The sequence below is a fragment of the Aspergillus ambiguus genome (assembly GCF_047715705.1).
Source record: "Aspergillus ambiguus strain CBS 117.58 unplaced genomic scaffold BDV59scaffold_16, whole genome shotgun sequence".
Lineage (NCBI taxonomy): Eukaryota > Fungi > Ascomycota > Eurotiomycetes > Eurotiales > Aspergillaceae > Aspergillus > Aspergillus ambiguus.
In genome coordinates, this window is record NW_027395529.1 from 505,411 (window position 1) to 532,420 (window position 27,010).

General features: G+C 56.6%; 11 protein-coding genes across 11 annotated transcripts; 5 read left to right on the plus strand and 6 right to left on the minus strand.

Annotated features, from left to right (window-relative positions):
- Nucleotides 1–124: 124 nt before the first annotated feature.
- On the minus strand, nt 125–2,411 carry BDV59DRAFT_33242 (uncharacterized protein). Its single transcript, XM_073696221.1, has 2 exons — nt 1,706–2,411; nt 125–1,630 (listed from the first exon to the last, which is right to left on the minus strand). The coding sequence occupies exons 1-2, from the start codon at nt 2,238–2,240 to the stop codon at nt 300–302; spliced, it is 1,866 nt and encodes a 621-aa protein (XP_073547961.1). The 5' UTR covers nt 2,241–2,411; the 3' UTR covers nt 125–299.
- Nucleotides 2,412–2,699: 288 nt separating this feature from the next.
- On the minus strand, nt 2,700–4,384 carry BDV59DRAFT_178628 (c-type cytochrome). The gene is made up of 5 exons (XM_073689806.1): nt 4,245–4,384; nt 3,878–3,909; nt 3,663–3,821; nt 3,511–3,605; nt 2,700–3,461 (listed from the first exon to the last, which is right to left on the minus strand). The coding sequence occupies exons 1-5, from the start codon at nt 4,270–4,272 to the stop codon at nt 3,437–3,439; spliced, it is 339 nt and encodes a 112-aa protein (XP_073547962.1). The 5' UTR covers nt 4,273–4,384; the 3' UTR covers nt 2,700–3,436.
- Nucleotides 4,385–4,864: 480 nt separating this feature from the next.
- BDV59DRAFT_178629 (uncharacterized protein) lies at nt 4,865–6,042 on the plus strand. Its single transcript, XM_073689807.1, has 2 exons — nt 4,865–5,297; nt 5,361–6,042. Exons 1-2 carry the CDS (start codon nt 4,917–4,919, stop codon nt 5,745–5,747), a joined length of 768 nt encoding a protein of 255 aa, XP_073547963.1. The 5' UTR covers nt 4,865–4,916; the 3' UTR covers nt 5,748–6,042.
- BDV59DRAFT_202166 (exosome non-catalytic core subunit RRP42) lies at nt 6,009–7,187 on the minus strand (the record flags this gene model as incomplete). The annotated part of the gene is made up of 2 exons (XM_073693977.1): nt 6,009–6,629; nt 6,693–7,187. The coding sequence occupies 2 exons, from the start codon at nt 7,185–7,187 to the stop codon at nt 6,009–6,011; spliced, it is 1,116 nt and encodes a 371-aa protein (XP_073547964.1).
- Nucleotides 7,188–7,481: 294 nt separating this feature from the next.
- On the minus strand, nt 7,482–11,250 carry BDV59DRAFT_178632 (kinase-like domain-containing protein). The gene is made up of 3 exons (XM_073689808.1): nt 10,663–11,250; nt 10,400–10,602; nt 7,482–10,346 (listed from the first exon to the last, which is right to left on the minus strand). Exons 2-3 carry the CDS (start codon nt 10,568–10,570, stop codon nt 8,169–8,171), a joined length of 2,349 nt encoding a protein of 782 aa, XP_073547965.1. The 5' UTR covers nt 10,571–10,602; nt 10,663–11,250; the 3' UTR covers nt 7,482–8,168.
- Nucleotides 11,251–15,604: 4,354 nt separating this feature from the next.
- On the plus strand, nt 15,605–16,700 carry BDV59DRAFT_202168 (Stc1 domain-containing protein; the record flags this gene model as incomplete). The annotated part of the gene is made up of 6 exons (XM_073693978.1): nt 15,605–15,675; nt 15,729–15,755; nt 15,811–16,045; nt 16,116–16,226; nt 16,279–16,518; nt 16,590–16,700. The coding sequence occupies 6 exons, from the start codon at nt 15,605–15,607 to the stop codon at nt 16,698–16,700; spliced, it is 795 nt and encodes a 264-aa protein (XP_073547966.1).
- Nucleotides 16,701–17,029: 329 nt separating this feature from the next.
- Nucleotides 17,030–20,032, plus strand: BDV59DRAFT_178638 (uncharacterized protein). The gene is made up of 3 exons (XM_073689809.1): nt 17,030–18,291; nt 18,345–18,447; nt 18,506–20,032. The coding sequence occupies exons 1-3, from the start codon at nt 17,470–17,472 to the stop codon at nt 19,633–19,635; spliced, it is 2,055 nt and encodes a 684-aa protein (XP_073547967.1). The 5' UTR covers nt 17,030–17,469; the 3' UTR covers nt 19,636–20,032.
- Nucleotides 19,749–20,918, minus strand: BDV59DRAFT_33351 (OB-fold domain-containing protein). The gene is made up of 2 exons (XM_073696222.1): nt 20,606–20,918; nt 19,749–20,535 (listed from the first exon to the last, which is right to left on the minus strand). The coding sequence occupies exons 1-2, from the start codon at nt 20,736–20,738 to the stop codon at nt 19,862–19,864; spliced, it is 807 nt and encodes a 268-aa protein (XP_073547968.1). The 5' UTR covers nt 20,739–20,918; the 3' UTR covers nt 19,749–19,861.
- Nucleotides 20,919–20,970: 52 nt separating this feature from the next.
- BDV59DRAFT_202171 (uncharacterized protein) lies at nt 20,971–21,972 on the minus strand (the record flags this gene model as incomplete). Its single annotated transcript, XM_073693979.1, has 1 exon — nt 20,971–21,972. The coding sequence occupies one exon, from the start codon at nt 21,970–21,972 to the stop codon at nt 20,971–20,973; it is 1,002 nt and encodes a 333-aa protein (XP_073547969.1).
- Nucleotides 21,973–22,848: 876 nt separating this feature from the next.
- On the plus strand, nt 22,849–24,888 carry BDV59DRAFT_33405 (questin oxidase family protein). Its single transcript, XM_073696223.1, has 5 exons — nt 22,849–23,250; nt 23,297–23,599; nt 23,659–24,015; nt 24,067–24,474; nt 24,525–24,888. The coding sequence occupies exons 1-5, from the start codon at nt 23,088–23,090 to the stop codon at nt 24,740–24,742; spliced, it is 1,449 nt and encodes a 482-aa protein (XP_073547970.1). The 5' UTR covers nt 22,849–23,087; the 3' UTR covers nt 24,743–24,888.
- A 375-nt stretch (nt 24,889–25,263) lies between these two features.
- Nucleotides 25,264–26,997, plus strand: BDV59DRAFT_202173 (glycoside hydrolase family 43 protein; the record flags this gene model as incomplete). Its single annotated transcript, XM_073693980.1, has 1 exon — nt 25,264–26,997. The coding sequence occupies one exon, from the start codon at nt 25,264–25,266 to the stop codon at nt 26,995–26,997; it is 1,734 nt and encodes a 577-aa protein (XP_073547971.1).
- Between the last annotated feature and the right edge of the window lie 13 nt (nt 26,998–27,010).

A 27,010-nucleotide genomic window follows, 5' to 3' on the forward strand; every position in this document is an offset into this window, starting at 1 on the left:
GATCACCATCAGACAACTAGAACGCTGGAAACACAACCAGACTATAGACAACCAAACCCACCAACCCAACCCAAACCTCCAAGTCTACCGCTTTTTGTCGTTCAATGGAGAAGCGATGACCTGTCTGTAGACGCCAGACCTAAAGACAACCAACCCGAACCGTCCGACGGAGCCCATGCACCAACGCCATGGAATACAGAGATGTATGCGACAGAGGAGGGAGGAAAAAATAGACACTGAATGGGGAATCGCACCCGTGGATGTATGAAATCGCGGTCTATATCAAACGCTGCTGTCGCTCATCCGTCTATCGTCTCGGCGTCGGCGTCGGATTCCGCCAGCATCGTGGTGGTCGGGAGTTTCCGCCCCGCCCCATACACCATCTCCATCAGTTTGGCCTTTTGTTTCTCCCGCACCGACCGGAGGTAGTCGTAGCTGCCCTCGAGGCCGCGGATCTGGCCTTCGATCACGGCCTCAACAGGCCCCAGCATGCGGCCATGGCTCCGCCCGTGGCTGGCGGCTTCGAGGGAGCCGACAAAACTGACCGAGTCGTTGCGACGCACCAGCGGACTGACCAGCTTGCGCCGCAGCGTCTCCAGGTTGACCTTCAACGTCAACAGCCGGCTGCGATGGTCCATGAGGAGATGCTTGTTGGCGACGGTGCGGCTGCGCACGTTGGCCAGCAGCCGCTTGTTCTTTTCGTACTTGCGCACGACCGCGGCGTCCGGTCCAAGCACCCGCGTCCACAGCGAGCTGAGCATCTCGCCCTCGGCGCGCTCCTGCGCGTCGGACTCGCGCACGACCGTGCGTTGCAGGTTGAGGAACTGCCGATCGATGGACTCGAACAGCGCGAACAGCGCCGTCGAGTGCGTCAGCTCGCTGTTGATCGACTCCTCCAGCACCGACAGGAACTCGGTGAACGTGCGTGTGAGGGTCGCCCGCGTGCGCTGCGCGGCCGTCTGCCCGAACAGCGTCGTCACGATGTTGCCAAAGGTGGTCGGCGTCGTCGTGAGCTCGCTGCCGGCCGCGTCTCCGCCGCCACTGGGCACGGCGACCCGTTCCAGCGTGCCCATGCGCGACAGGAGGTCGTGGACGTTGTCGAAGACGATGGATGGCAGCGTACTCGGGGGCTGCGACGACAGGGTCTCCAGCTCGCGCTTGGCCCAGTCCATGACGATCAGAATGGAGTCCACGTCGGAGTCCACGTTGGCGAAGAAGCGCGTGAGTTCGAGGGAGAGCGACTTGAGCGACTCGGACAGCTCGTCCAGCTGGCGCACGATAATGGGGGCGCTCGTCATGTTGGTGCCCCGGACGGATTCGCTGAGGTCCCAGACGGCGACCCCGGTCTCCTGCAGCGTGCCGATCTGCTGCACCCCATTCTCTGAGTAGTAGATGAGCGGCTCGAAGGAGCGCGCGAAGCCGGACAGTTTGACGAGGTCCGGGATGGCCTGCGGCACGTTCGGCATGAAGAGCGCGCGCATGAAGGTGACGGAGAGCAGCGCGATCAGGATGGACAGGGTGGCATTCGATTTCGAACTGGTGATCCGATCGAACTTGGAGCGAACGTAGCGAAAGAACGCGACAAAGGGCTCACGATGCTGGACTTCCGCGCGCACCGCGAAGCGGATATCTTGAGAAAGGGCCCACCCGTTAGTATGCCGTGCCAGCGGACTGGACATGGTAGCAAACCGAGATCAAGCCATACAATTGCTCAGATTGTTCTCCGACCCAAAGTCCACTGCCTCGTGCTTCGCGCCGTGCGCGGGGCCGGGGCTCGGCGATCGGCCTTTCTGCGGGGTGTCTGCATCGGTCGGCAAGGGCACGTTGGCGGCAATGGTGACGTCGCCTCCTTCTACGGAATGGCCGCGCTTGGAGGCGGCGGGGCCCTCGAGCGCGTCTTCATACTGCGGACTGGGTTCGCGCGACTGCGACGGACTGAGGCCGACGGTGGGTTTGAGCACCAAGCGATCCGGATCGGGCTTGCGCCCGTAGGGCTGATGACGGTACCAGCCGCTCCCCTGCACATAGTCATATCGGCGAAAGCCCGGCGGCGACCAGCGCTCTCCGTTGGGGGTCGAGTCATCGTCGTCGCCGTCGGATTCCTCGGAGCGAAAGCCCGAGTGTTGAGACGGGAGGCCAAAGACTGGCGAGCGGTGAGCATTGCTGTGGTTCTCAAAGTCCTCGAGGGAGGCATCCAACGAGGGATGATCATCAAACACGTTGTCTAGCTCGTCCAACATGATGGACGGCGGGGTGCACAAACGGTACGTAGTTGCGAAGGCCAGGTCACTGGCAAGCTGAAGACAGGGAGGGGTTAGTTGTCGCAAGCGCGCTTCAGGCCGACAAGGCACGGAAGAGTGCACGGGGCGGCTAGATCAGGGAAGAACGAGGAAGAAGTGGATGGTAAGTGCGAGTCAAAGGAAGTAAATGGAATTGTCGTCCAGACGAATGACAACGAAAGATGCTGCAGGTCAGATGGAAAGCACCGAGATGGAACGATGCAAGACATGGGAAGGGACCTTGATGCCTGAGGGATGCGACCCGGCCGGACCGTCAGGAAGGCAGGGCGCTTAAGCACCAACGATGAAACCACTGCAAGGGGTTAGTCGAGGAGGCGGAAGAGGGATGTGTTTTGAGCAGAACAAGTCGTTCGCGAGACCTTGTAATGATGAGAGAAGAGAGACGGGAAGTACCATGGATGGAGGGACGAGGTACAAGTGGCCATGGAACCCCTCGCGGACGAGGCTGGGCCAATCAGTGGGCACAGGAGGTCATGTGCCGGGGGGGTTTCTGCTGCTGTTCTGCGCCGTACACGCATCGCCGGTAGTCTGGGGACTATTCACTCGAGTATAGAGGCGCTGTCCGCCAATGATCGTCCCGAGGGATCTTTTGGCTCCTCTCGGCTGCAGGAGTGGACGGAGGTGGAAGTGTACTGAGACATTGCGATGACAGGAGCGTGGAGGTGGAGGTGGTAGACTGGATGAATCAGGAGACGAGATATCGGAAGGCAATCGACTGTACAGTCAACTTGTACTGCGTAGTAGGGAGAAGATAAGAGTAGAGTCCTCCGTAGGGAGAGGAGAGAAGTAGATAGAAAGGAAGGTCGGGATCCAAAAACAACCGGCACGTGACCCATCCCGTCCACCCAATAGAACCCAAGTATGCATGAGAGGAGTCTCTATTCATTACGGCCAGAGAAAGCCGAACTGGGAATACACACAAGTAGAAGAAACGAAACAAGGGGGTTTTCGGCGGAATAGACACCGTCGGCGAGGGAACTTTCTCTATCCGGTCCACCGCACAAAGCAAAGCCAGGTCTATTGCAAATAAACAGAGTAAGACGAGTAATATTACATGCCCGGTCCGTCGGGTTCGCCGGCGCGACACCCCACACGGACGGGTTGAAGGAAGGAAATTGACATCATCATGCGGACATTTAAGCGGTGCTCTCCTTGAGGTAGCTGCAGGCCGTCAGTTGGGGGTCTTCCGCCACTGGGGGAACAAACGTACGTGATCAGGTCGTTCCGCTCCTTGCCCTTCTTGAGACCACCGAAGGCCATCTTGGTACCGGGGATGAACTTCTTGGGGTTCTCGAGGTAGGAGAACTGTGCGAGTCAGCCATGCGCCGGAGGATCGCACGCATCCAAAGCGGCAAAACATACCAGAGTGTTCTCGTCCCAGGTGACACCGGCCTGCTTGTTGGCATCGGTGTAGGCATAGCCCTCGGCCTGACCGGTCTTACGGCCGAAGAGACCGTTGAGGTTGGGCCCGACCTTGTGGGGGCCACCGGCCTCGACGGTGTGGCACTGAGCGCAGCGGGTCTGGAGAAAGATCAGTATGTCGCGGCGCATGCAGAGGGGATCGAGGTCATGCTCACCTGGAAGAGCTTGGCGCCCTTGGCAGAGTCACCTGTAGCAGATAACTTGTTAGCGGTCTGGTTCGCAAGTTCGGCGGCCTCCAGTTCGGCCTCGCGCAGATCAATGGTGGTGAGAAAACAGAGCGTGTCAAAGCGAGTCATGATGGGAGGGATGGATGTGGCGTTGAGGACAGCTGCGCCAGTTGGAAGAAGGGGTGAGGGAGCCATCGAGGAAGCGAACAAGGACCACGGGAAAAACAGAGGCAGGTATCACCGTCCGGTCACCTGTGTTCCTGGTGTTCCTCTGGTCTGGACGCAGCCGAAGTGCAGTGAAGGCATGATGGCGGATCTGGCTAGGAGACGACCAGCGAACAGCGAGAGAGCTTACCGGGAGCGAAAGAAGCGTCCTTGGGCATTGTGAAGGAGGAGAAGAGGTCTAGAAAGACAAAAGAGAAGTATAGAGGGTAATATACAAGGAATTGGGTCGTGGATGAGAATAACCAAAAGCTGGAGGGAAGAACGGAGGAGGAAGAGAAGAAAAACTTGCGAGATGGACTAAACTGGGCGCGGGCTGGATTGGCCCCGAGGAATCCCGTGATCCGCCCGGCAGCCAATCAGCGGCCGGATGATTCAGCGTTACGGGCGAGACCGGATTCTCATCCCGTTATGGAGTCCGGAGTATCAGAGTACAAGGCGTATGACGTTGGGGGAGATTGAGAGCACTCGTATGCCTACCATTACTATGACTCTCATTTTATCCTGGTCATACAATATCTCAATCCTCGTAGGGGCTATATTATACTGTCGAAGTTGTACATATCTCTACTCCGGACGGTAAGAATGACCTCATGCCTCCCGTCGCTTCCGACGAAGTTGGAAATTCCTGATTTGCCATTCGCCCGCCTGCCGCCCCCACTACTAGAGCACAGTTAGTCATTCACACGCATCAGGTGACTTATACACAAACACAAACATCACGTGATACCATCCCAAAAAGTCATCCGCATCAAGTTCAACCTCATCCTCATCCTCATTCTCATCCTCAACCACCACCACCACAATGCCCTCGCCAATCCCCCGCTTCCTCCTCCCGCGCGGGGCGCCCTCCCCGCGCACTCTGCACACACTCACCCGCACCCGGACCGCCCGGTTCACCGGCATCTCGCACCGCTGCGCATCATCCTCATCCAAGCCCGACCCTTCGCGCATCCTAGCCCAACCAGACAAGTTCCGGCCGCCGTCGCATCCCGCCCGGCGCGTCGTGCAGACCCGCAACGGCCGTGTCGTCAACGCCAACCCAGTGAACTACCCAGGCCCGCGGCTGTCGGAGAAGGAGAAGGCGGAGCAGCGGCAACGACAGTATCCGAACATGTTCCCACCCGAGGGGACGGTGATGTACAAGTTTCTGACGAGCCGGTGGATTCACATCTGGATAGCCATGGTGCGTTCCGTTCCCCCGACGCTGTGTTGTAGTGGAAGACGCACACTAACCATTGAGCAACAGGGCATCCTCACCTCCCTGGCAACCTTCACCTTCACGACGAATTTCAAGGCCACCTCGCCGTTTGCCCATCTGCTCCCGCCGTGGTCCGCCCTGCTGTCCCACCCCTTCGCTACCGTCTCGCAGGCGCTGTCCGTCTTCCGCATGCATGTCGAGCACACCTCGCTGGAGACCCGCGAGAAGCGCCAGCGTCGCGTCGAGGACGCCGAGAAGAGACGCCAGTTCCGCGTCGCGCATGGGCTGGAGGAGCCGGCTGAAACCGCCCCCGCCACTGAGCCCGTCGATGAGCAGTCGCCCGTGGCGGCCGAGTACCGGGCCGACGGCCAGGACGAGTATGTTGATTGGGAGGGCAAGAAGCGGCCGGTCAAGAAGTGGCTGGGGATTTGGTAGTGGATTGGACGGATTGGATTGATGTACATTAGACGTTTACGGCTTGTCTTTTCTGATTGTAGTATAGCTCGTTATGTACATGTGCGCACAGCTCGTCGATCATGCGCGACGAACCAGCCGCTCGCGGGCGAGCTCCACGGCGCGCGTCTCGCCCCAGGGCAGGCAGCCCCGTCGCATACGCCGTAGACAGACAGACAGACGGACCCGGGACGGATTTCCAAATTCTCGACGGTATCCTTCCTTCTCATTTGCGCACCCAACTCAGCCCACCTCGACCCCTTCCAGCCCCTCCAGGACCTCCTCGCCCACCCCGCCCTTCCGCAGCACCAGCTTCACCATCTTCGCCACGGTAGCGCGCTTGACGCCGCCCCTCCGCGGCCTCCACACGCCGGGGACGTCCTCCTCGTCGGTCGACGGGTTGATGACGACGGCCTCCTCGGCCGCCGCGGTCGAGCCCAGCGTGGCGACGTTCTCGGCGTTGGGCACGGCCGGCTGCGTCAGCCGCGACGGCGGGTCAATCGTTCGGACGGAGAGCACCCGGAGCGGCCCGTCGGTGTCGGTGGCGTCGCGCGACACCGAGATGGCCAGGATGGCGTCGGCGACGGCGATCTCCTCGCGGCTGGGGTCGAAGATGACGTTGTCGCCGACGGCGATGACGAGCAGCGTGACGGGCGGGCGCACGGCGGCGGACGCAGCGACGGCAGGCGTGTGCGTGCGCGTGCGCGGGTACAGGTACTCGGCGGCGTTCCAGTCGTCGTCGAAGAAGGGGTCCTCCTCACCCTGGGACTTGAGCTTGGGCAGCTTGGTGGCGAGCAGCGCCAGATGGGTTGTCAGCGAGAGGAGAGGGAGCGGGTAGGAGAGCGGTTGCGAGAGGAGGAGGACCTGCGAGGGCGGTTAGTCACCGTCGTCGCGGACCAGCGAGAACGGAGGAGGGGAGAACCATACGTCAATGTACAGGCGCCAATGCCAGCGGCGGTTGATCACCAGACGGCCCTTGAGCCCGCCGGCCATGCCGTCGGCGCCGTCGCCGTTCGACACGGACTCGACCAGCGGCTCGCGCATCATCTCCGACAGAAACACCGGCAGGGCATCGTCGTCGCGATACCCCGGGATCTCGATGGCCATCTGCACCCACGACCCGTGGCCGGAGACTGTCTTCGGGGCACTGTCGTCAGGGTTCGTGGGGACGTCGGTGGTCTTCTCGACCTCGGCCTTGACGCCGACGATGGCCTGCGTGCCGTCTGCGAAGCCGACGCGCGCACTGCCGTTCGTGCCGGGCAGGATGTCGGTCTCGGCGGTCAGCGGGCGGAATTGGGTCGGGGAGCGGCCATCGGGACGGATGGGGTTGTTCGGCAGGGCGAGCGAGGTGTAGAGGTAGGAGAGTTCGGCGGGGGAGATGAGGGGGGTTTGCGAGGCCGAGGAGGCTTGTCGTTGGGCCATGGTTGGAAGTTGGGTGGTAGGAGAAGAGGGTAGTAGAATCAGTCCTCAGGCCGGGACAGCCTTTGGAGCTCGGACTAGGGACTTCGGATAGATATCGAGTCTCCGAGTCGAGGGAGGAGGAACTGCTGGATCTTCACGCAGAAGAAAGTAGAGGAGGTTGAATTGCAATCGATACTGACGTCGAGTATCTCGTTTGGGAAAATTGAGTGCGGATTAACGTTGTTCCGGCCTATGCACTACAACACCTCCAACACATCTCCGCTGCAGGAACTACATGGAATTAGGGATGAGGAGCATTAATGTGATATGTAGATGACATATATTATGAACAGACGTAGCAAGCCGTATGACACGGATCGCCAACCATGACTATATTACAATATTGCGGTAAGCCCAACTAGCCACCAGGCCCTCCGACGAAAGAAACATTGTACAGGGGAGAAGTCTCCAAATAAGGAATGTAGACACAAGGAAGGAAAGGAGGTTATGCACAGAGAATGATGAGCGAGGGATCAGACACAAGGAAAGAAAGGCGATCGGTGGGAAGGATCAGGACAAGTGGGAGATGCATATATATAACGGAAAGACAAAACCGCGTGACTCGCACAGTGGTATCAATGTAAATGGGGAGTGTGCAATTACATGGGCAAGCAAAAGAAAGACAGACAACAAACGGCGTGCCGAAAACAAGTTGCGAGGCCGACAAGGTATATCTATAAAGGGCCTGTGGGGTATGAGGACGAGAAGAACCAGCAAACGAAAGAAGCCCGGGCGTATCCATGCCCAGAAAACCCAGAGGGCAAAAGCAAACAAACCCTCCCCTGAAAAGATGAGAAGCTGAACAGACACCAAATCCCGTACGCCGTGCTCGGTGAGATCGCACCGTGCATGATCACACCATGTTTTGGTTTCCCCCCCCCCCTTCAACCGAGATCAGAACAATAGCAAGGAAATGATAGAAAAAAAGAAAAAGGCACCCGTCTAGCGATAGGTGGAGCCGGACAGGAAATCCGCCGTGGCGGAGTGGGCCCATTCACCGTCCTCATAAGGAGGTGTTGGCCACTGTCGCGTCGAGCTGGCATGGTCGGTCTTGTCGCCAGCCAGCCCGAGTCGCCGGCAGGGAGTGGCATCCACATGGCCGAAAGAAACCCCGTTGCATTTGGCAGAGGGCGAGGGCGTGGGATAGGGGCTCGGCAATGGTCGGGAACTGTCCGGTCCGGCCACCTGACGACTGTAGTTCGATGATGCGTCCGACTCTTCGGCCTGAGCCAGGCGCTTGGCTGCCTTGCTGGCGGAATGGAGCACCTCGTCGAGGAGCTCGTCTTCCTCTTCCGGAGTCTCGTAGCGATGCACCGGATGGGTCGACATCTGCAGCGCCCGCCGCGTCCGGCTCGTGATAGGGGCGGGAGTGCCGCTGGTGGAAACCGGGCTGTCGCCCATGGAGCGGATCGACCCTTGTGGCATGGACTGGCGCTTGCTGCCGTCCACGGACGTGATCTGAACGGGAACATTACCCAGAGCGGTCGAGTCCATGGAGTACTTGACATTCTGCAAGGCCTTGTCCAGCTCGGTGAAGTCCGACCCCTGTTTCCCTTCGTTCACGTGCACGGAGTCCAAGGCCAGAGAGGATCGGTTCGACCACGGCATGCAGCCCGCGTTGGCTTCGATGTCATCACTCGGGATGGTGGCCTGATTCCGGCCGGAGAGCCGGCGAGCACGCTTGCGAAGGTGAGAGAAAAAGCTCTCCTTCTGGTTACCTCCCGGTTGGTTTCCGCCGCCGCCGCCGTTCAGCGCCCTCTCGGCTTCCTGGCGGTGGATATCGGCGTAATGGTTGCCGTGGGAGTTGACCGACAGCTGCCGGCCGATCTTCTTACTCGACTTGCCCGCAGCGTGGTCGCCGTAGGTGAGGGACGAGTTGGCCTGGGCGGTCACCGCATTCGATAACGGGGAGACCGGTCGGATCGATGGAAGAATGGGCATGGGGGCGCCGTTTGCCCAAGTGGCCCGCTTGCTGGGAGCCGGCTTGCCCTTGTTCTGGAACTCCGGACCCGTGCTGTACGAGACGACCGGCTGCTTCGCCGGCGGGTCATTCTCCAAGGCGGGTGCCGGGCTTTCGGACCGTCCGATCAAGGACCGTCGGAACCAGGAAGACTTGGAGGCTAGGGTCGGCGAGCTGGTCGGTTCCTGGGAGGGAGCCCGGAAGCTCTTGTCGGAGTGCTTCCGGCCCAGGAGACGGGCGGTGGAGGACCGTGGCCTCAGCGGATCGACGGCATCCGCGAAGTACTCGTGATTCAAGGCCTGAGCGGAGGTGGGCCGGTTCTTGGGATCCCACATGAGACACCAGGTGACAAAGTGACTCAGAGACTGGGGCCATTGTGGTGGTGGCAGGATGCTCTCCATCGAATGGGGGGCCATCTTGGGGAAGGTGAAGCCGAGCTTCATCCCCAGGCGGGGGCCTTCTCTCCATTCGCCGCCGCCCAGCTTGGCGCCGGATTTGCTATACCAGTTGCCGGGGCTTCCCATGATCTCGCAGATGCGCCAGACCTGGTCGACCTCGTTCCCACCGGGGAAGAGAGGCTTCAAAGTGGCGATCTCAACGGCCATGGCCCCGATGGCCCACATGTCGACCGGGGCGGAATATTCTCCCGCCCGCAGCAGGACCTCGGGGGCGCGGTACCATCGCGTCGAGACGTAGGTGGTATAGGGGAGTTTGGAGTGGGTTTCCCGCGCCAGACCAAAATCGGCGATCTTGACGGTGTAGGTGGGTGGAGTGGAAGGAGGGGTGACGAGGGTCGAGTAGCGACTGAAGGCGGAGTCGTTGGGGGCGGAGGTCGAGACGAGAATGTTCTCCGGCTTGATATCGCGGTGGAAGAAGTGGTGGGCGTGAATGTGATCGAGACCGGAGAGGATCTGATAGAGGATGCTCTTGACGTGTTTTCCATCCAAACACTTGTGGTCGCGGGACTTCATGAGCTGGTAGAGATTGCCATCCATGTACTCCATGCAGATGTGTAGCTTGCGGGAGAGGGGATCGAGGAAGATATCGAGGGCGGGGACGAGATGCGGGTGGGTTGGTAATGTGCGGAGGAAGATGACCTCCCGGAGCTCGAGACAGGGAGTTAAAGAGCTGAAGGTCTTTTTCATTGTTTTGATGGCGACCTGTGGAGGGTTAGACGGAGGGGTGAGCTTTTTGGGGGGAATTGTGGACTTACCATGGTTCCTCGTCGAGCGACATTGGAACCAGCGGTCCGTGTCCGAGCCACGGCGACACTACCAAAACTGCCATCACCGATCTCCTTGATGACTTCGAAGCGATCCTCGAGGGTAGCCATTGAGGTGGAGGCGTAGCTCCGGGATGGGGGATGGTCGTAGCAGACGGTCATGGTGAACACGTCCGGACTCTGCCAGCAGAGGTCTTGGTTGTCAGTATGGGAGGGGAGGGGAGGGGAGGGGAGGGGAATATCAGGAAACTCACCTTAATGGAGGAAGAGGAAGAGGAGGACGAGAAGAGGAGAGGGAAGGGAGAGAAAGAACGATATGACGGGAAGATTAATAGAGGGTAGGGAGCATTATTGGGATCAGACGAGAAGAGGGAAAGGCATAAAGAGAAGAGAGCGGAGGGGAGAGGTCATGTAAGTAGTTGGAAACGAGAGAAAGAAAGGAGAGGCGGTGGAAGAAGACCCGGAGGATTGGAAGGAGGATCCGTCAGGGTGGATGAGATGGAAAAGGAGGAAGAGGGAGGAAGAGGACGAGAAAAGAGGACGTGCGTGTGGAGAGAGAAGTTCGAGAAGAGTCAGTCAGGCAGGCCGAGAGAACCCCTGACAGTGTTTTTTTAGAGCGGGTTAGGCGGGTGGGAGCGGGCCGGGGTGTCGATCTGATACAGTGGGAGAGTTGGATAGAAGGTAGTGAGGGGGAGAGAGAGAGAGAGAGAGTGTGTGTGTGAGTTGGATAGAGGATAGGGAGGAGAGTAGAAGAGGAGAGGAAATAGAATCAGTAGGGTAGAGGAGGAAGAGAGATATGAGGAGGTTGGATAGGATATGTAGGACAGTAGCTGTACGCAGACGCAGACGCATACAGATTTCTGAATTCAACAGAAAGAGGAAAGAAAATAATAAAATAATAATAATAATAATAATAATAATAATAATCCTCATCAAATAATCCTGTCGAAATAATACCACTAAAAACCCCCCACTCGGACCAGATCGAGTCGGGAAACGATCCTCGCATACCAGTTGAAGACGGACAGCCGGAATAGTACCGTCGACGAGAATAGAAAATTCATAACCACCTAGGGAGAAGAAATCGAAGAAATCGAAAGAGTAATAGCATAATAAAGACATCATCGATACTAGGTAGATCCCCAGTCTCTCATCACCGATCTCTTCCTCGGGAGGTATACTTTTCCATGTACTGTACTCTGAGTATCTCTACCCGGTACCTACTCTGTCCTCTTCAATCCTCTCCAGAGCTCCAACAGCTCCAACTCAGTATCCGTACAAAACAGTAATTAAACTAACCTCACTGATCCAAATTATTGGTCTCCTCCACCAAACTTTCCTCTGTGAACGGCTCTCTCATCCTCCGGGCCCACTTGGTCGCCGCCTCTAGTGATCGTTAGACGGGCCCTAGTAATGATCCAAGGTCCAGGGGGCGCGTCGCTTGTTTTCTTTTCACCTCGCGAACTGGCAACTGTTCCAGTGTGACGTGTCGGGGTTGACGCGATACTACACCGTGAGTCCCTATCATCTCTCCATCACGGACGGAGGGGGTCTGGAGAGTACGGCATCCGTTCGGTTTACTGCCACCTGACCACCTGTACCACTTTAGGCACGCATCGGTAAGATGGGCAGTTCATGCAGACCGTTATCGGCTTCCGTCAATAGTTCCTCGCCGAACAACGTTGCTTGCTCCCTTCTCCCACCAACAATGGCTGGACATGTAGCGGGTGGCTGACCGCCAGCCTGGCAGCCGCTCCTCCCGCCGTAAGGGGAGAATCTCCCCTCTTTCTTTTTTTTCTTGCTCTTCTCATGAAGGCTGGAGATACATCTTCCCCCCGGGATCGCCGTGGATACATACACCGTCATCCCCATCGATCATCTTGTGCACAAAAGTACCACCTGATAATCACATCACCTCCCTACCCCTCTTGTGACCTGTACTCCGTAGACCACAGGGCCCCGAGATCAGGGCTGACCCCAATGGTCATGCCAGGGACAAGCAAGGCTCCGTGGGACTGGTCCGGGCTTTGGCCTTCCCCTCAGTTGGGCTCTGGCAAACTGGCCGGTACACCGCAAAAGCAATATTATGCATTTCAGCTCATCCGCCCGCGAGGCACCGGATAGATCCACCAGGTGGACGCAGAGATGCAATATTCAGATCATGATACCTGCAGAGCGGCCGTACCCAAAGTACGGTGCAGCCCGATAAAGCTACATAAGCGGTGTCAATCCGGGAACCAGATCATATCATATCATATCCATCGGACGCCGTATCCATGGGATTGTTGCTCCAGTGACCACCATATCCGGACCGCTGGAAGATCTTCCCGGTCCGCCAGTTCGACGGCGCGACATCACTTGCGTCGCCTCCGGATGATCCATCAGAACATGGCACCCAACGCCGTTGCTAACCCCTTTCGAGCACCCAAGTGGGAATCTGGACATCATCCATGACGATGGCCACGCGTGCCGCAGGCTACCCCCGATTACCGTACATAAGATCATGTACGGGTCCGATGAGAACGATGCTACTACTCAGTACTGCGGACAGTGTAGGCGTAAGCTACGACGCACACCGTACGCAGTGCGTAGGCGCTACGCAGCACCGTCAGTCGAAAGCGCCCACTGACGAGTACAAGATTGAACCCTATCCGGCAGACGAGTCAGACAAAACCCAACCAAGCTCGACCATCACGAGGCCACAACTTCCCTCGGACTTTTGATCTTCTCGGATGGAGACGGCAGTGTTCTCAAGCTGGAACCGGACGGGCACATCCGTGAGCTAGAAGCCTCAAAAGGGGTCGGGTATATGGATCACATCCGCCACTCGACCTATAATCACCTTCCTTTGTAGTCTCTGTGGCGTCACGCCTTTCGCATCGGATACATTAATTGCCGCAGGATCAAACCGGCTCACGACGGTAACCCATTCCCTTTTCCCAGACTCCTGGCGCTGGTATCACCGGGGTGACGGCCTGGCCTCTGTTCGGATTATTAATCCTATCGTGATTGCGATTTTCTGTAATTATTTTCGGAACTCCTGTCATCCACGGCCGAAAGAAGATCATTGGCAATCGGTCTACCCACGAACTATGGATGTCCTAGTGCGGTGAGTTACCAGAGTCCACGAGAGAGGGCCCGACTCCTCGGGAAACCCAATGGGCGCTCTAGCCCCGTACCAACAGGGGCGCTCAGCCTGTAAGAGCCTTTCAGAGCCCCGTCGTGGGGCCGGGGAATGGCGGTCCCCCCACCCAGTGGGCCCCCGTCCCTGCTTCCCGACCGGAGCTCTCCTCATCTCCTGGCTCCAGCGAAGGACCACCAGACAGACCACTATGGGGCCACTCCCTCTTCCTTCCCTTCGCGCCTCGGATTCTGACAGGGGGGATCCTCCTCCGTAATCATATCCCTCTCTTAGTCCGCGGGATGGAGGGGACCGCCCCTCCTTCCAGGCCGCCGTCATGCCGCCGTTCCCAGGCTACTCGCTAGTCGCGCCCGCCGGTGTGTTCCCTTCGTCTTCCAGAAGGATTCAGGAGCTTCGTGAAAACAGATGAAAGCGGGAAATAGGGTGATGACGGTGGAGCGGTTCCCTGCTCCTTTTCCTCCTCTTGTCTGCCTGGGTGGGGGACCGTCCCAATGGGCTCTCCTCGCTCACGCAGACCGTTGGCTCTCGACCAGCGACTAACGCCGACGGCGCGTCTTTGTTGCCGTGGAGGATCAACAAGCCGCCCCTGCAAGAAAGGAGATTTGCTTTCTGGAAGCTCACGAGCGATCTCCGTCCCGTCCGTCCCGGTCGTCTCGTGTCGGGTCGTCCGTCTCTCGGGCGACTGGCTGGTCTATCCCTGGGGGTGAAACGGACTGACGGACTGGGAGTCCCTTGGATGGGGTTGGTGTGACGGAGGCACGATTTTGACATGCTCTGGTGTTATCTGCGGGCGTTTCGGCTTGATTTGAAAGTAGACTACGGTGATCGTGTGCGGTACGCAGTAGATTGGGGATGTACGCATACTTGCAGGGTGTATGTTCTAGTTGAACCTCTGTTATGTAGATATATACCGTACGTTGATGCGAATCGCCAATCGTTATTGTGGAACACAAGTCGTAAGTAGGAAATACCAAGGATTGATCCCTTGTCTCGAAATGAATATATCTATCCACTGTTAGTGACATCTTTATCCCCTACAAACCATGGGAATACCTCCAGACGGACAGTGGTTTGTGCCAGGGAACATCCAAATAAAATCTATGGCCCGAGGTGTTCTGGAGTACATCAACGTTTGTGAAACCTTTGCAGTGGGTTGCGTCATGATGCCGTTCCGCCTCCTTCTGGCGCTGGGTGAATCCAGACTATTGTAGTTACATACCTCTGATGCAAAGTGGCCTGAGCAGCATCAATTTCCCCAACATCAGAAAACAAGATGTACTCCGTACGGTGGTTCACAAACAGCCGTGCAGATGCAATCGCAATAAGCAGATCTGCCGGCCCCCGAAGGATTCCGGTAGAAACCGCAAGTGTAACCTTCTGGCTTTGAGAGCAAACAGCTCTCTCAGACAGATCTTTAGGTAATCAATCAAATCTGGCACAGAGAGCACAATAATAGCGCCGATACATGTACCACTAGGTGCATGTATAGGTCCTACGCGAGGTAGCTAGGGTACTCCGATGTCATCACCCTCCCCATGTCTCCTGCCTCATTGAGTGTAAAACAACTCAGATCCAGTAAGTGTGTACCTGTGGGTAAGTAGGATGGACATGGCAAGCGTACGTAGTATGCTGGCACTAGATATACAAGCCAGTTCAAAGTGGGCAATCAGTCTGTACAATTATGCAAGGAAATACGATAGAGAGTTCTTGTTCATTGATTCTATTCAGTATATCTAACCACCAGGTCCTGAATACATCACGTACGCCTTTGACTCCAGCGGACGTGATCCTCTACCAACAATCACTGCAACATCCGTTTGTCAACTGCTCACCATGATCTCATGCTCGGACTTGTGCATTACCAGCTATCATGCCATGGGAATAAGTTGACTTGTCCCATTCACTCTGACTAGGATTTATTCACTCCTGGCTGGCGGGAGTGAGCTCAGCTGTGAGATAAACCCCGATCTTTACTGTCTTCCTCCTCTCCTTCCCACTTCCTTTCTCATTTTTCTGCTTCTTTATACCTCGACAACCACCAATCCTCCTTCAAGATGGAGTCAATCGGCTCTCTCAAGGTGCGCAGCGCCTACGCCGGAGGATACAGCGTTGAAATCAAGAACCGGTACGTCCATATCAGCGTTGGAACGAGGAAAGACTCACGAACCATCGACCTAGTCTCGAAAGAATCGTTATTCCCGAGAAGTATGTCATGTCTGATTGACCATCCGGAACGTCACTAACACATTACGATCTCCAGAGTCAAGTGCATCCTCTGCAGGAAGGTCAAAATACAAGGCGCCTTCTCCAACAAACAACTTGAAGACCTGAGACACGCCATCTTCACCGATCACATCAACCCCACCGTCACCGGAGCAGTGCGTTGCAGAGAGTGCGTCGGTGGCCAGCGCGTCGAGCTCCGTTGCTGCATCTGCGACATGGTGAAGGGACTGGACCAGTTCGCCAAGGCACAGCGCTCTCACGGTGATGCCGCGGTACGTCTCGGTCTCGGATAAGCTACGGGGTTCTGGCTTACAGAACGACTGACAAGTATGCCGACAACAGAGATGCCTGGACTGTGTGCAGCACCACGTGGAAGCTGACCCGGTCGTGGACGAACAGAAACTCCTCGCCGATACCGAACATACCTCTCTCCACGAACCCACCGTCACTGCGGTAGGTCGGCCGGCCGTTACACGGATGAAGCCACTAATCGACAGATAAACAGAGCCAGATTGACGCTAGATCCTTCCTCGGGTCCCTAGGCAGCGACGACGGTGGTGTCTCGGTGGCCCCGGAGGGCTTGATCAACCAAAAAAACATCCAGGGTAGCAGTCGTCACCACACTTCCTATGCCGGATCAATTCACAGTGGATGGGCATCGCTGGGTCTCACCAGCCACAAGGCTGGCTCAGTTGATTCTCCCAGGACCGCGGCCAGGCAGAGCTCGAATTGGGCGAGAATCCCGGTAAGCACCTATTAATGCGATCACTGCACGTGAGAGTTCAGGGTCGGTTACTGACTCGCCGTCGTATGTAGAGCCGGGTGAAAGGTGAGGCTGCATCCGTGCGCCCACTCCCAGTGAGTACTCAGACAGTGCCCTACGAGGATGACGATGAGGAGGCGGCTGCGGTGGATGCTTTCCTTTGAGCCCGGAACGAGATCGGGAGACTGCATGGAACCATGGATTCCTTTATCTCGGTTGATTTGACCCGCAGGAACCAAGATTTTTGTATCCATGGTTGGCTTGCATGTTTACCGTACATACAAGTGCATTCAGGTGCTTTGTCGCGTATCTCTGCCCTGGTCTATAGCTCAGCAACGGGGCGTGACTGTGCCCGACAGCGCCAGATGACCGATGACAGCCCGGCGACGGACAGGAATTGTATTCGGACTCGAGATAAGAGACTCGCAATAAACAGGTAAATCTCAGAGAAAGAAATACAGTGATTGCTCTGTGACAAAGTACGAGGATGCAAGTAAGCATATATAGAATGGTGGAGGGGGGGAGAGAGGAGGGCGATGACGTAGAGAGGCTGATGCTGATCGCTCGCACTCTCTTTCTTTCTTTCCCTCTCCCCTCCTCCTCCGCCTCCTCTTCCTCTCCCTCCTCCACCTGTCATCCTTGGAGCCTCACGCTGATCGTCCCTCCTGCAGTCCTTCGCATATCTCCTCTCTTCCTCCCTTTTAACCCTCCTCTGCTACTCCCCATCTCCACTCTGTACGCCGACGTTTCATGCTCCACTGACTCGAGACGTGCCCCTCATCGGCTTTGTCGCCCTCACGCCAGACACACAAAGAACCCAAACAAAGTCTTTGCTTCAGTCGACTCCGCTGCTTCGATTCAATCCACATACACTAGGAGCTCTTCCGCATCATCGTCAGGCTCCCTTCCCCTCCGTGTGCGATTCGCCTCGCCATGGCGTACGACGACTACCAGGGAGCTCCCAGTCCATACTCCTACCTGGGCAATTCAGCTCCCCTGAATCCTGACGACTATCATCCCTCTTCGCACACGGCGCCGCCATATCCATCACAGTACGATCCAGAGCGTCTGAATATGCCACAACCCCAACCCCAACCCCAATCTACACCCGTTCCCTCTTCTTCATCCAGCCAGTTTCCAGACCCACCCCGAGACCAACCTACATGGCAACCAACACAGCCGCCGCCGCCCTCTTCAGATGGGAGGATCAACGAGGCCGTCAGCTCGGCTTTCGACAAGGCAAACCCCTCCGCTTATCTGTCCCCGGAGGTTCTCTCCCAGATCACCGCGACTGTCATCCAGCAGCTCAAGGAAACGGGCCTGGAGAATTTGCAAAACGACCAGTACCAATCAGCGCCGCCGCCACCCCGGCCTCCGAAGCAGTGGAATCCTCCTCCAGCCCCATATAGCGAAGCCACGCCCTCTCCATCCAGTGCCGTCCCGAATCCGGGCCCCCCACCGCCGAACATTGTCCATGACGCTGCCGAATATCCGCCCCCGACATCCGCATCTGCATACTCCAGTAGCCCTCGAGTCTATCCTCGACCTTCTCCGGCGCCATCAGAGAGACGTGAGTCGCCGGCGAGCCATGCCAGTGACCAGAGCCAGAGGATGGAATCTCGACCAAAGGCCCCGCCCCGGGATGCCACTGTCATGGAACTGACAACCCTGGAGAAAATTTGGGGGAAGTTGTTCGAAGATGGAAAGCCTACCGAGCGCCTAGGGCAGTTTTTGCGCGGAATTGCCGTTCATCTGGTAAGTCCTGCGGGGATGTACTTTGACAGTCCGATACCTAACACATGCTTCAGATCGAGGATTACCCTCCCGAGAACACGATTGTGATCGTGCCTGAGAAACTGCAGAAATTCTATGAGGACACCAAAATCACATCAGATCCTTATCCGTGGCATGGTGAGGCCTGTTCCATCTGACCTGACATCAGCGGGTGTGACTGACTTGACCTCCCTAGATATCTTTGACGACCGCACATCTTCGATCTCGAGACTGTTCCGGGACATCGAGGCGGAACATCACCTTGTCCAGAATAAGTTGAACGAGAGACCTGACATCCCCGGGCTGACTCCTAGGGGGTTCGAGAGGTGGGCTACGTTGATGATCCAAGCGCATCCCGAGAAGGAGTACGAGCGATTCCAGAACGCTGTCTTGAATCTGCCCATCAGCAACCCCGACAATAAGAAGGAACGGTTCCCCAAGGAGATTCCCCGACGGCTGTTCCCGGAGACCCCAGACCTCCCTTTGAGGGAGGACCTGGACCAGTTCATCATGAAGCATTGTGGTGTCGACCTACCCCCAATCACTGATGAAGAAATCAAGCGCGTAGCTGTGCAGCGACACAATATCTCTACCGGCTCAACCGCTTCGGCTGCTGAATCGGGTCCCTCATTCACCGATCGGGAACGAAAATCATACCATGCGTCCGTATCCGCCGTCGTCGACGATGACGATGACGAGGACAAGGAAATACCGTCTCGACCGATTGAACGCCAGAGGAAGCCTTATACCGCCCAGCCAGGAATGGGCAAAGTGTATGAAGGCCCTGGAAAGTCTATGCATCGACGGGCCAATTCCTCCTCTGCGGGATCGGCTTCGAGGGACGTCCCCCTGTCCAGCTCTGCCCCTCGCGGAACCGAACCGTACGCTGAGGATTCCTTCTATCCCCGCGCGGGAACAGGCAGCACGCAGCGTCCTGCGAAGCCCATTGGACGGTCCCGAAGCCCGTCTCGAGGAGCCAGCGACTACCGGCACTCGGAAAGTGACCTGCTGGGCCACAACGGCGGCCCCAGATACGGAGGATCGTCCTCAGGCGACTACTACTACACCTCCGGGTCCTCCAACACCCCCAACCTGTCGGGGGATATACTCGAAGATGGTCGGCGATACCGCGAAGTCGAACGCGAGCCCGATGAGCCCTTGTACGAGTCTCTCCGGGAACGCGAGAAGGAACGCGAGAAGAGCAAATACCGCGACCACCTCCCCCAGCGCAGCACCTGGGCGGGAGAGGAAGACTACTATCGTGGGATGCTTGGCGGCCAAGGGGGCGGCCCTGTGGGTGGAGGGTACTATGGCTCGAGGTTTTAGAAGCATAGGCGTGTTTGCACTTAGGATTTTGGTTTACCCTTACCACACCTTGGTTTATTGTTCGGCGCCTTCTCTGCGGAAAAATGATATCCCTCATGGCACAAAGTCTGTTTCAGCGATTGACGATATATGGCGATTTCATGTGTTTAGCCTGTACATGTGTCTGACGTTATAAAATGGGACTGGTTCACACCAACTGTTTGACAACGTGCGTATCAGAGCGCCATCACGCCGCCGCTCTCCTCCGCTCAACTTCCCGCATGGTCTTGATCCCTGCATCACGACACAGCTCCGCCTCCTGTTGCCTGACACGCTCCTCCCGCTCCCACCTCCTCAGAATCCGCCGATAGTCCTTCTCCTCGCGTTCCGCGCGTCGGCGCAGGCGTTTCCGCGCGCGGGCCTGCTCCTCCTCCACGCGCTCGTCGTCCGCCTCGGCCTCCTCCCGCAGCCGCGCCACCTCGTCCGGCGTGAGCACCCACGGAACCGAGAGCACCTCGATAAAATACCGGCGGCGCTGCTCGAGAAAACGCATTTCAGCATTTGTGTCCCGCACACGGAACACCCGCTCGAGCTGCACCTGCATCATGCCGCGGAACGTCGACAGCGTCCCCTTGACCTGGGCGAGGGCGCCCGGCTCCAGCGCCGAGATGTCGAGATCGATGCCCTGCGTCGCGGCGAGGTGTCTGTTGCCGGGTGGAGTGCGCGCGGGTAGCGCTTCGTCAGCGCGCAGCGAAGGAGGAGGCTGACCGGGCGCTTTGAGCACGGCTATCTCGATGGTTGCGCCGCTGCTGTCATCCAGCGTGAGGATCGTCCGCCGCGCGACGTCGGTGCGCGCGACGATCAACCCGACAAGGGAGACGAACCGGATGGGGTGGTTGTGATAGAAATAGATGGATTGGTCTGCGACGTGAGCTGACGGACTTGCCTCTCGTTTTTGGTCCTGGTGTGTGTGTATGTGTGTGGTAGGTACCTTCGAACCCTGGCCGGCGCTTCAGCCGGTGCACGTCCGCGGCGGACATCTTTACCCAGGCGAAGTGCGTGGGGGCTGCTCTGAAGCAGAATGCCGGGTAGAACACAAGCTCATTGCGGCCGACGGTCTCCATGGGCCCATTTTCTGGGATTTTGGGAGTGGGGGTGGTTGTTGTTGTTGTTGCTGCTGAGGGTTGAGATCGAGTTGTTTGGTTGGTTATCGGGAGTCACGTGGGGCATCGATAGCTGCCTTGCTGCCTGGTGATATACTTCGCGTATTTAGACTATGGAACATCATCTAGCTATACAGAGACCTCATATGTTTTGATACATTATATACAGCAGCAGCAAGAAATAAGAATAAGACTAGCAAAACCGTCGAGATTTGAGATACTCGTAATCAGGCATCGCATCTATCACACGACCGCGAAGGATCTCCGCACCCTTCTCCCCAAATTCGGCCCTCCACTTCTTACTCTGCTCTTCAATGTCCAAGTCCCCCGCGACCTTGTCCTTCCGAACACAACTCGATGATGCCACCGTTCTCTTCCATATCTCTGTATGGGGGTTGGCGAGATGATGCCTTCGCGGACTCCATGTGTACTGCACACTGGACTCGTTCAGACCCAGGACATGCGCAAGGTGACCGATGAGTTCAGGGTTGTTGATGTAGTCGTCGGCGTCCAGGAGAACAGGCGCGACGGACATGTCGTTTTTGACGGTGGCGTATTCGACATACCAATCATACAAGCGTCGGGTGAAGGAAAAGGACAGCTGGGAGCTTATATATTTGTCTTGTGCCTTGCGGCAGAGTCCCGCTCTATGACGGGACTCGTACAGCCGGGAGAAGGCCCGGTAGTATGATGCAAATGCGAGAGCTGGGTGTCGTACCAAAAATATGGGTTTCCAGATTCCCAGATATGTCGACGGCAGGACCGTGGGATTGCGCGGCAGACTGTTGTCTGCACGATGTCGGGACGGTAGCGAAACTAGAAATTCGTCGGAGAACCGGTCGTCAATGCTCGAATCTGGCCTCCACAGCAGATTACAGTGCTCCTTTGCAAAAACAATCTTACCCTCGGCTTCTCCATCGGCAAGATACTGGTCGAGTTTGTCGAAACACCGCTGGTACCCTTTTCTGATCTGCGACTTTTCATCCTCCGTCCACTCCTCCGAATGCTTGCTTTGGAGTTGCATGACCGCGTCCAGGTGGTCCAGATCGACGAAAGGATAAGATCGGTCCTCATCATAGTACGTGTCCGGTTGATTCTCCAAACCCAGGAGTCGAGTTAGGAGGTTCGATGTCATGCGTGGCTGGGAGAGCAGGAATACTCGGCGACTGGGTCTGGGTTGTGGTGAGGCACCCATGTTTGTAGTCTTCGAATCTCCTGATGTTGTTAACACAGCAGTGATAGATTCCTCCAGATTTGTGCGGATGTCAAGCTGTTTATGGCTGATAGGCTGTTATAGCGGGCTTCACACGGGCATTTGTGGTGATACCGACGGTCTGGTCTGTTGGACTTGGGAATACTTTGCCGTCACATCTACTGTATAGCAATGGCCATTCCAAAAGCTCAGCAGAAAATATGGAAAGGTTAGCGACTCTGAGAGTGCAACTGCAGAGACGAAATAAGGTGTGAGTCTGCTCTCAGTCTCTGAGTTGTGCGCAGGATTGCGGCGAAGGCAGCGAACCAGCCTCATTATCAAGGCGTCAGCTTGTCTCTACACGACTATGCAAGGGAGACAACATCAGAGTTTGTTCTGACTCGTGATTTATATACAGTTTGTGCCCTTGTGGGTAAGAAGCTTCTTTATATCCTGGAGGCTGATCCCGAAGCTAGAGGTATGACGACGACTTATTCCCCCTACGGCATACGCAGCCAACGTCATGATCAGCATGATCAGCACCGGCACACGTATCATTCCAAATGCCGGCGATCCTTCTCATCCTGATTGAAGAACAGTCTTCCTGGGTCTCCTCTGCTATCCAATAATAGCATCTTCATGTACCCCGCACCCGATGACCATGCATAGTTCGGTTATGAAAACCCGGGACACATATGCAATCATGAATAACATACCTTTCCCAGACCCGGATAACCTTTCACCTTGAAAGAGAAGCCGATAAATCGCGAACCGTGGATATGGTATTGCTGACATGCTTCCCCGCATTTCTTTTCGATGTGGACATACGTTGAACAGGAAAGAGAGTACCGTGCATAGTCTCATGAAGAATCGGGGATGCACATGCAATCATGAATAACCTCCCTAAACCCGAATAAGCTTCGACTATGGACGAGAGGCCGATTAACCGCGAACCGTGGGTATTACTGACATACTTCTCCGCATTTCTCGTCAGCGTGGACATATGTTGTACAGGGAGGGGAGAGTACATATGGCTGCCGGCGACCGGCTGCCGTGTCAGCATGCCCCAAATAAGTTTTGAGACGGTTGGTTGATGCTCTTTTCGCTTACTATACGACATGTCTTCTACGTGGGGGAATATTGCCCTTCCTACAGACCCTGAACCACGGGGGATCTTCCAAGTGCGCCCTCTGACGAGGGAAAGCGCCGCAAAAACAGCCGAGTTATTAAAGAGAAACCACGAGCGTTTTCATATCTTCATCCATAATGCTGGAGTCCATAGTACGTAGGTGCTGCCCGCTGGTTGCATTCAGTGCTAACGATCAAGACCACATTCTGCACCACTTGCTCTGCATCTATGCCCTGGGAGCCACACCGGCTCAGTTGGAAAAGGCCTTCGAGCTAGGAATGGTCTCCCAGAAACCGAGTAATCCTCCGAATGTCGAAAAAGTTCACGACTTTAGCAACCCGGCCAAGTTCAAGGCTCTCATGGGCAAGGGGAAGTACTATAGTGAATACTACGCCTTTTTTGAGGATGAAGTCAGGAGAAAGGGGGTCGCCAAAACAATTGAGGAGTACATTTTCAAGGGAGACGAAAGAGGAGAGGAAATGTTCCGTAGATTCTGGGGTGGTCAGTACTGCCCATCGCTTAAATGTGTTCGGTTAGCTGACCTCAACACCCTCTGCCAGCATACCTACACTCCCCAATCCACCTCGGCTACGCGATCGAATTCGACCAGCCCCTTGTTGCAGTGGACGCATTAGCCCTAACAGCCGTCCATGCCTCCAAGCATGGCGATATCCTGGCCATGGTAGAGAAACATGCACGGGCATCTCCGTCCGAGCCTGGGCGTGCTCTCATCGATATTCTAGGAGACATCTGTTCCAACCAGACTATCCGCAAGGCGTTGGACTATGAACATATCGATAAGTTGCGGGAAGGTATACTTCCCCATGCGAAGGACGACTTCCTGCGCCTGGTGAGCCAGTTCCGGGTTCATCCAGATGAGCTCGAGGTCAAAACGGCTGAACTGCTAAATACATTCAGTAAGTCCCTAGTCTAAACGGAATAATGGGCCGGACTGAGAAACCCGCTAGCGTATACTACCTGTCTCGCTCAGCGGCCAGACAAGGAAATCCGGATCGATTTCTTCCTGATGCACACCGTCACGGCGTCCTCCTTTGCCCCCGTCCTAGCGAAGACATCGTGGATGTCCCGCCAGAACAAAGCGCGTGTCTTGGAATGGCTGGGTCGGGGCGCACTGACAGTCTACATCGAAGCAGGCGCCCCTAGTCCTCGTCCCGAAGAGCTCTTCTCATATACTCCCCTGCGCCCCTCCGGATGGAACGAGATCTTCCACCGTGCATGCGACTATGAAGACGACGGACATCTTGCCAAGCTCATCCGCGGTATTCGCACATCATCGCTTATCTCCAGACCTTACGTTGGGAGCCGCGAGTTCCCTCTCAAGCGGGAGGAGGACTTTTTGACCTTGGCGCATATGGGTGAGTGCAGTGGTTTTGGGCTGTGGGCGAATACCACTAACTGTGGACAGTCATCGACAGTTCGGAGAAATTCCAGGACGAGGCGACTTTGAGACAGGAGGTCGAAATGGTGAACGAGAAATCGCTCCTCTCTAAGATCCTCCCGTACGGCATTCAGCAGGTAGTGGCTCGGTGGCCACGCGGTGTGGGATTCGACGAGGCTTGGTATCATGTTGCGGACCGGAAGACTGGTTCTGGCTCTGGGTCTGCTTTCAGGGCTCGGATCTGAGGAGATTTGTTTGTCCTCCTGTGCTCTCTTTTGATATCGCAAGTATGAAAGCTAAGGGTGCAGCTCATTACTTACCTATTTACATATTTACATTGAAGCGTCAGATCAGATATATTTATATTCGCTAGTCTACAGACCACACATAAGCACAGTCGCACTTTGGTATAGTACTAGTTAACACAATCTCTCCTGTAAACGAGCCAACTCCGCAATGACCCGTTGAAGGAAATTTCCCCTCTTCTACCATGTGTTTTAGAGATCAAACATGCATTAGTTGCCTTGGATACTCCACATCCACCACCTGCATGATTCGTGGATCTACATTTAACCACAGACGATCTTTAGAATTTAGCCGGCAGCTGTTGATGGATGCAATCTTCAGCACCAATCAATCACGCTTTAAATCTCCCGGAATTTCCGATTCTCCAGAGCATAAGAATGACCAAGCTGCTAGTGCCTGCTCCCCATATGGGGTATTCCATTCCCCCGTTTTTCCTCGCCAACCCAGTGTGCGAACGGTCATGCGGGTTTCATATAGCATCACTCTAGGAGTGATCTGTCTTGCCATAGCACTGGCGGGCCAGGCTCTCGGCCTCGGCCTCAAAGGCTCGGTATACACTAACCCTGTCCTTGCAGGCTGGCACTCCGATCCATCCTGCGTCTATGTAGCCGAGAAAGACACCATCTTCTGCGTGGTATCGACCTTCATCGCCTTCCCCGGCCTGCCGATATATGCCACAAAGGACCTTCAAAATTGGAAGCACATCAGCAATGCTTTCAACCGGCGCAGCCAAATCCCCAGTCTAGCGGAAACCACCAACCAACAGGGTGGCATCTATGCGCCCACCTTGCGCTACCACAAGGGCAAGTTCTACCTGATCGTCACGTTCCTGGGCCCTGAAGCCAAGGGCCTGGTCTTCACCACCACAGACCCATATGACAACGCCGCCTGGAGCGAGCCTCTGGAGTTCGCAGTACGCGGCATCGATCCGGATATTTTCTGGGATGACGACGGCTCCGTCTACGTCACGTCTTCCGACAACCAGGCCATCCCGCACTACTCCCTCGACCTGGAGACCGGCGCGACTGGCCCCGTCACCTGGCTCTGGAACGGCACCGGAGGCGTCTACCCCGAGGGTCCGCACCTCTACCGCAAAGACGGCTACTATTACCTGATGATCGCCGAGGGCGGCACCGAGCTCAACCACGCGGAGACCATGGCCCGCTCCAGGAATCGCACGGGGCCCTGGGAGCCGTGCCCGCACAATCCCATTCTCACCAACCGCAATACAACCCAGTACTTCCAGACCGTCGGCCACGCAGACCTCTTCCAGGACGGCGCCGGGCACTGGTGGGCCGTGGCTCTGAGCACCCGCTCCGGCCCAGCCTGGAAGAACTACCCCATGGGCCGCGAGACTGTGCTGGCGCCGGCGGTCTGGCCGGAGGGCCAGTGGCCCATCATACAGCACGTACGTGGACGGATGTGGGGGCCTCTGCCGGAGCCGAACAAGGGCAGTCTGGTTGGCGTGGGGATCGGGGCATTCGCCGGCGCGCCAGACCGTGTGGCCTTTGCACCGGGGTCGACCATGCCCGCGCACTTCATGTATTGGCGCTTCCCCAAGGAAGAATATTATACGATTTCGCCGCCGGGCCACCCGCACACGCTTCGTTTGACGCCATCGAAGAGTAACCTCACCGGCACCGCGGATTTCCAGCCCGACGATGGTATCACCTTCGTCTCGCGCAGACAGACCGATACGCTGTTCACGTATGGGGTGGATGTTGCGTTCGACCCGAAGGTTGCTGGCGAGGAGGCTGGTGTGACATTGTTCCTTACGCAATATCAGCATGTCGATCTGGGTATTGTCCTGTTGGGGAGAGACAACGGGGAACTGTCGCTTTCGTTCCGATTCCGTGTGGAAGGCCGCGGGAACTTCGATGGCGTTCTCCCTTCGGCCATTGTACCTGTTCCTAAGGAGTGGCAGGGAGAGCCGGTCCGACTCGAGATTCAGGCCGTAAGTGATACGGAGTATGTGTTTTCGGCTGCATTGGCTGGTAAGCCAGGCCAGAAGAGGACTATTGGCCGGGCCAATGCGTTGCTGGTTAGTGGCGATACAGGTAGATTTACGGGCACGCTAGTCGGTGTATATGCCACGAGTAATGGTGGAGCCGGATCAACGGAGGCATATGTCAGTAGATGGAGGTATGATGGTGAGGGCCAGAAGATTGATGATGGGGTCGTTGTGCCGAGCTAGTGTCTGCGATGCC

Coding starts and splice junctions, on each gene's coding strand:
- BDV59DRAFT_33351 (XM_073696222.1), bottom strand. CDS start 20,738: ATGGAGACCGTCGGCCGCAATGAGCTTGTGTTCTACCCGGCATTCTGC. Junction 20,536..20,605: donor GCGCCGGCCAGGGTTCGAAG/GTACCTACCACA, acceptor CTCACGTCGCAG/ACCAATCCATCTATTTCTAT.
- BDV59DRAFT_178628 (XM_073689806.1), bottom strand. CDS start 4,272: ATGCCCAAGGACGCTTCTTTCGCTCCCG. Junction 3,606..3,662: donor CCTGGGACGAGAACACTCTG/GTATGTTTTGCC, acceptor TGACTCGCACAG/TTCTCCTACCTCGAGAACCC. Junction 3,462..3,510: donor GAGCGGAACGACCTGATCAC/GTACGTTTGTTC, acceptor GACGGCCTGCAG/CTACCTCAAGGAGAGCACCG.
- BDV59DRAFT_178629 (XM_073689807.1), top strand. CDS start 4,917: ATGCCCTCGCCAATCCCCCGCTTCCTCCTCCCGCGCGGGGCGCCCTCC. Junction 5,298..5,360: donor TTCACATCTGGATAGCCATG/GTGCGTTCCGTT, acceptor ATTGAGCAACAG/GGCATCCTCACCTCCCTGGC.
- BDV59DRAFT_33405 (XM_073696223.1), top strand. CDS start 23,088: ATGTCTTCTACGTGGGGGAATATTGCCCTTCCTACAGACCCTGAACCA. Junction 23,251..23,296: donor CCATAATGCTGGAGTCCATA/GTACGTAGGTGC, acceptor CTAACGATCAAG/ACCACATTCTGCACCACTTG. Junction 24,016..24,066: donor TGAACTGCTAAATACATTCA/GTAAGTCCCTAG, acceptor GAAACCCGCTAG/CGTATACTACCTGTCTCGCT.
- BDV59DRAFT_178638 (XM_073689809.1), top strand. CDS start 17,470: ATGGCGTACGACGACTACCAGGGAGCTCCCAGTCCATACTCCTACCTG. Junction 18,292..18,344: donor GCGGAATTGCCGTTCATCTG/GTAAGTCCTGCG, acceptor CACATGCTTCAG/ATCGAGGATTACCCTCCCGA. Junction 18,448..18,505: donor AGATCCTTATCCGTGGCATG/GTGAGGCCTGTT, acceptor TGACCTCCCTAG/ATATCTTTGACGACCGCACA.
- BDV59DRAFT_178632 (XM_073689808.1), bottom strand. CDS start 10,570: ATGACCGTCTGCTACGACCATCCCCCATCCCGGAGCTACGCCTCCACC. Junction 10,347..10,399: donor TCGCTCGACGAGGAACCATG/GTAAGTCCACAA, acceptor AACCCTCCACAG/GTCGCCATCAAAACAATGAA.
- BDV59DRAFT_33242 (XM_073696221.1), bottom strand. CDS start 2,240: ATGTTGGACGAGCTAGACAACGTGTTTGATGATCATCCCTCGTTGGAT. Junction 1,631..1,705: donor GGAGAACAATCTGAGCAATT/GTATGGCTTGAT, acceptor CCCTTTCTCAAG/ATATCCGCTTCGCGGTGCGC.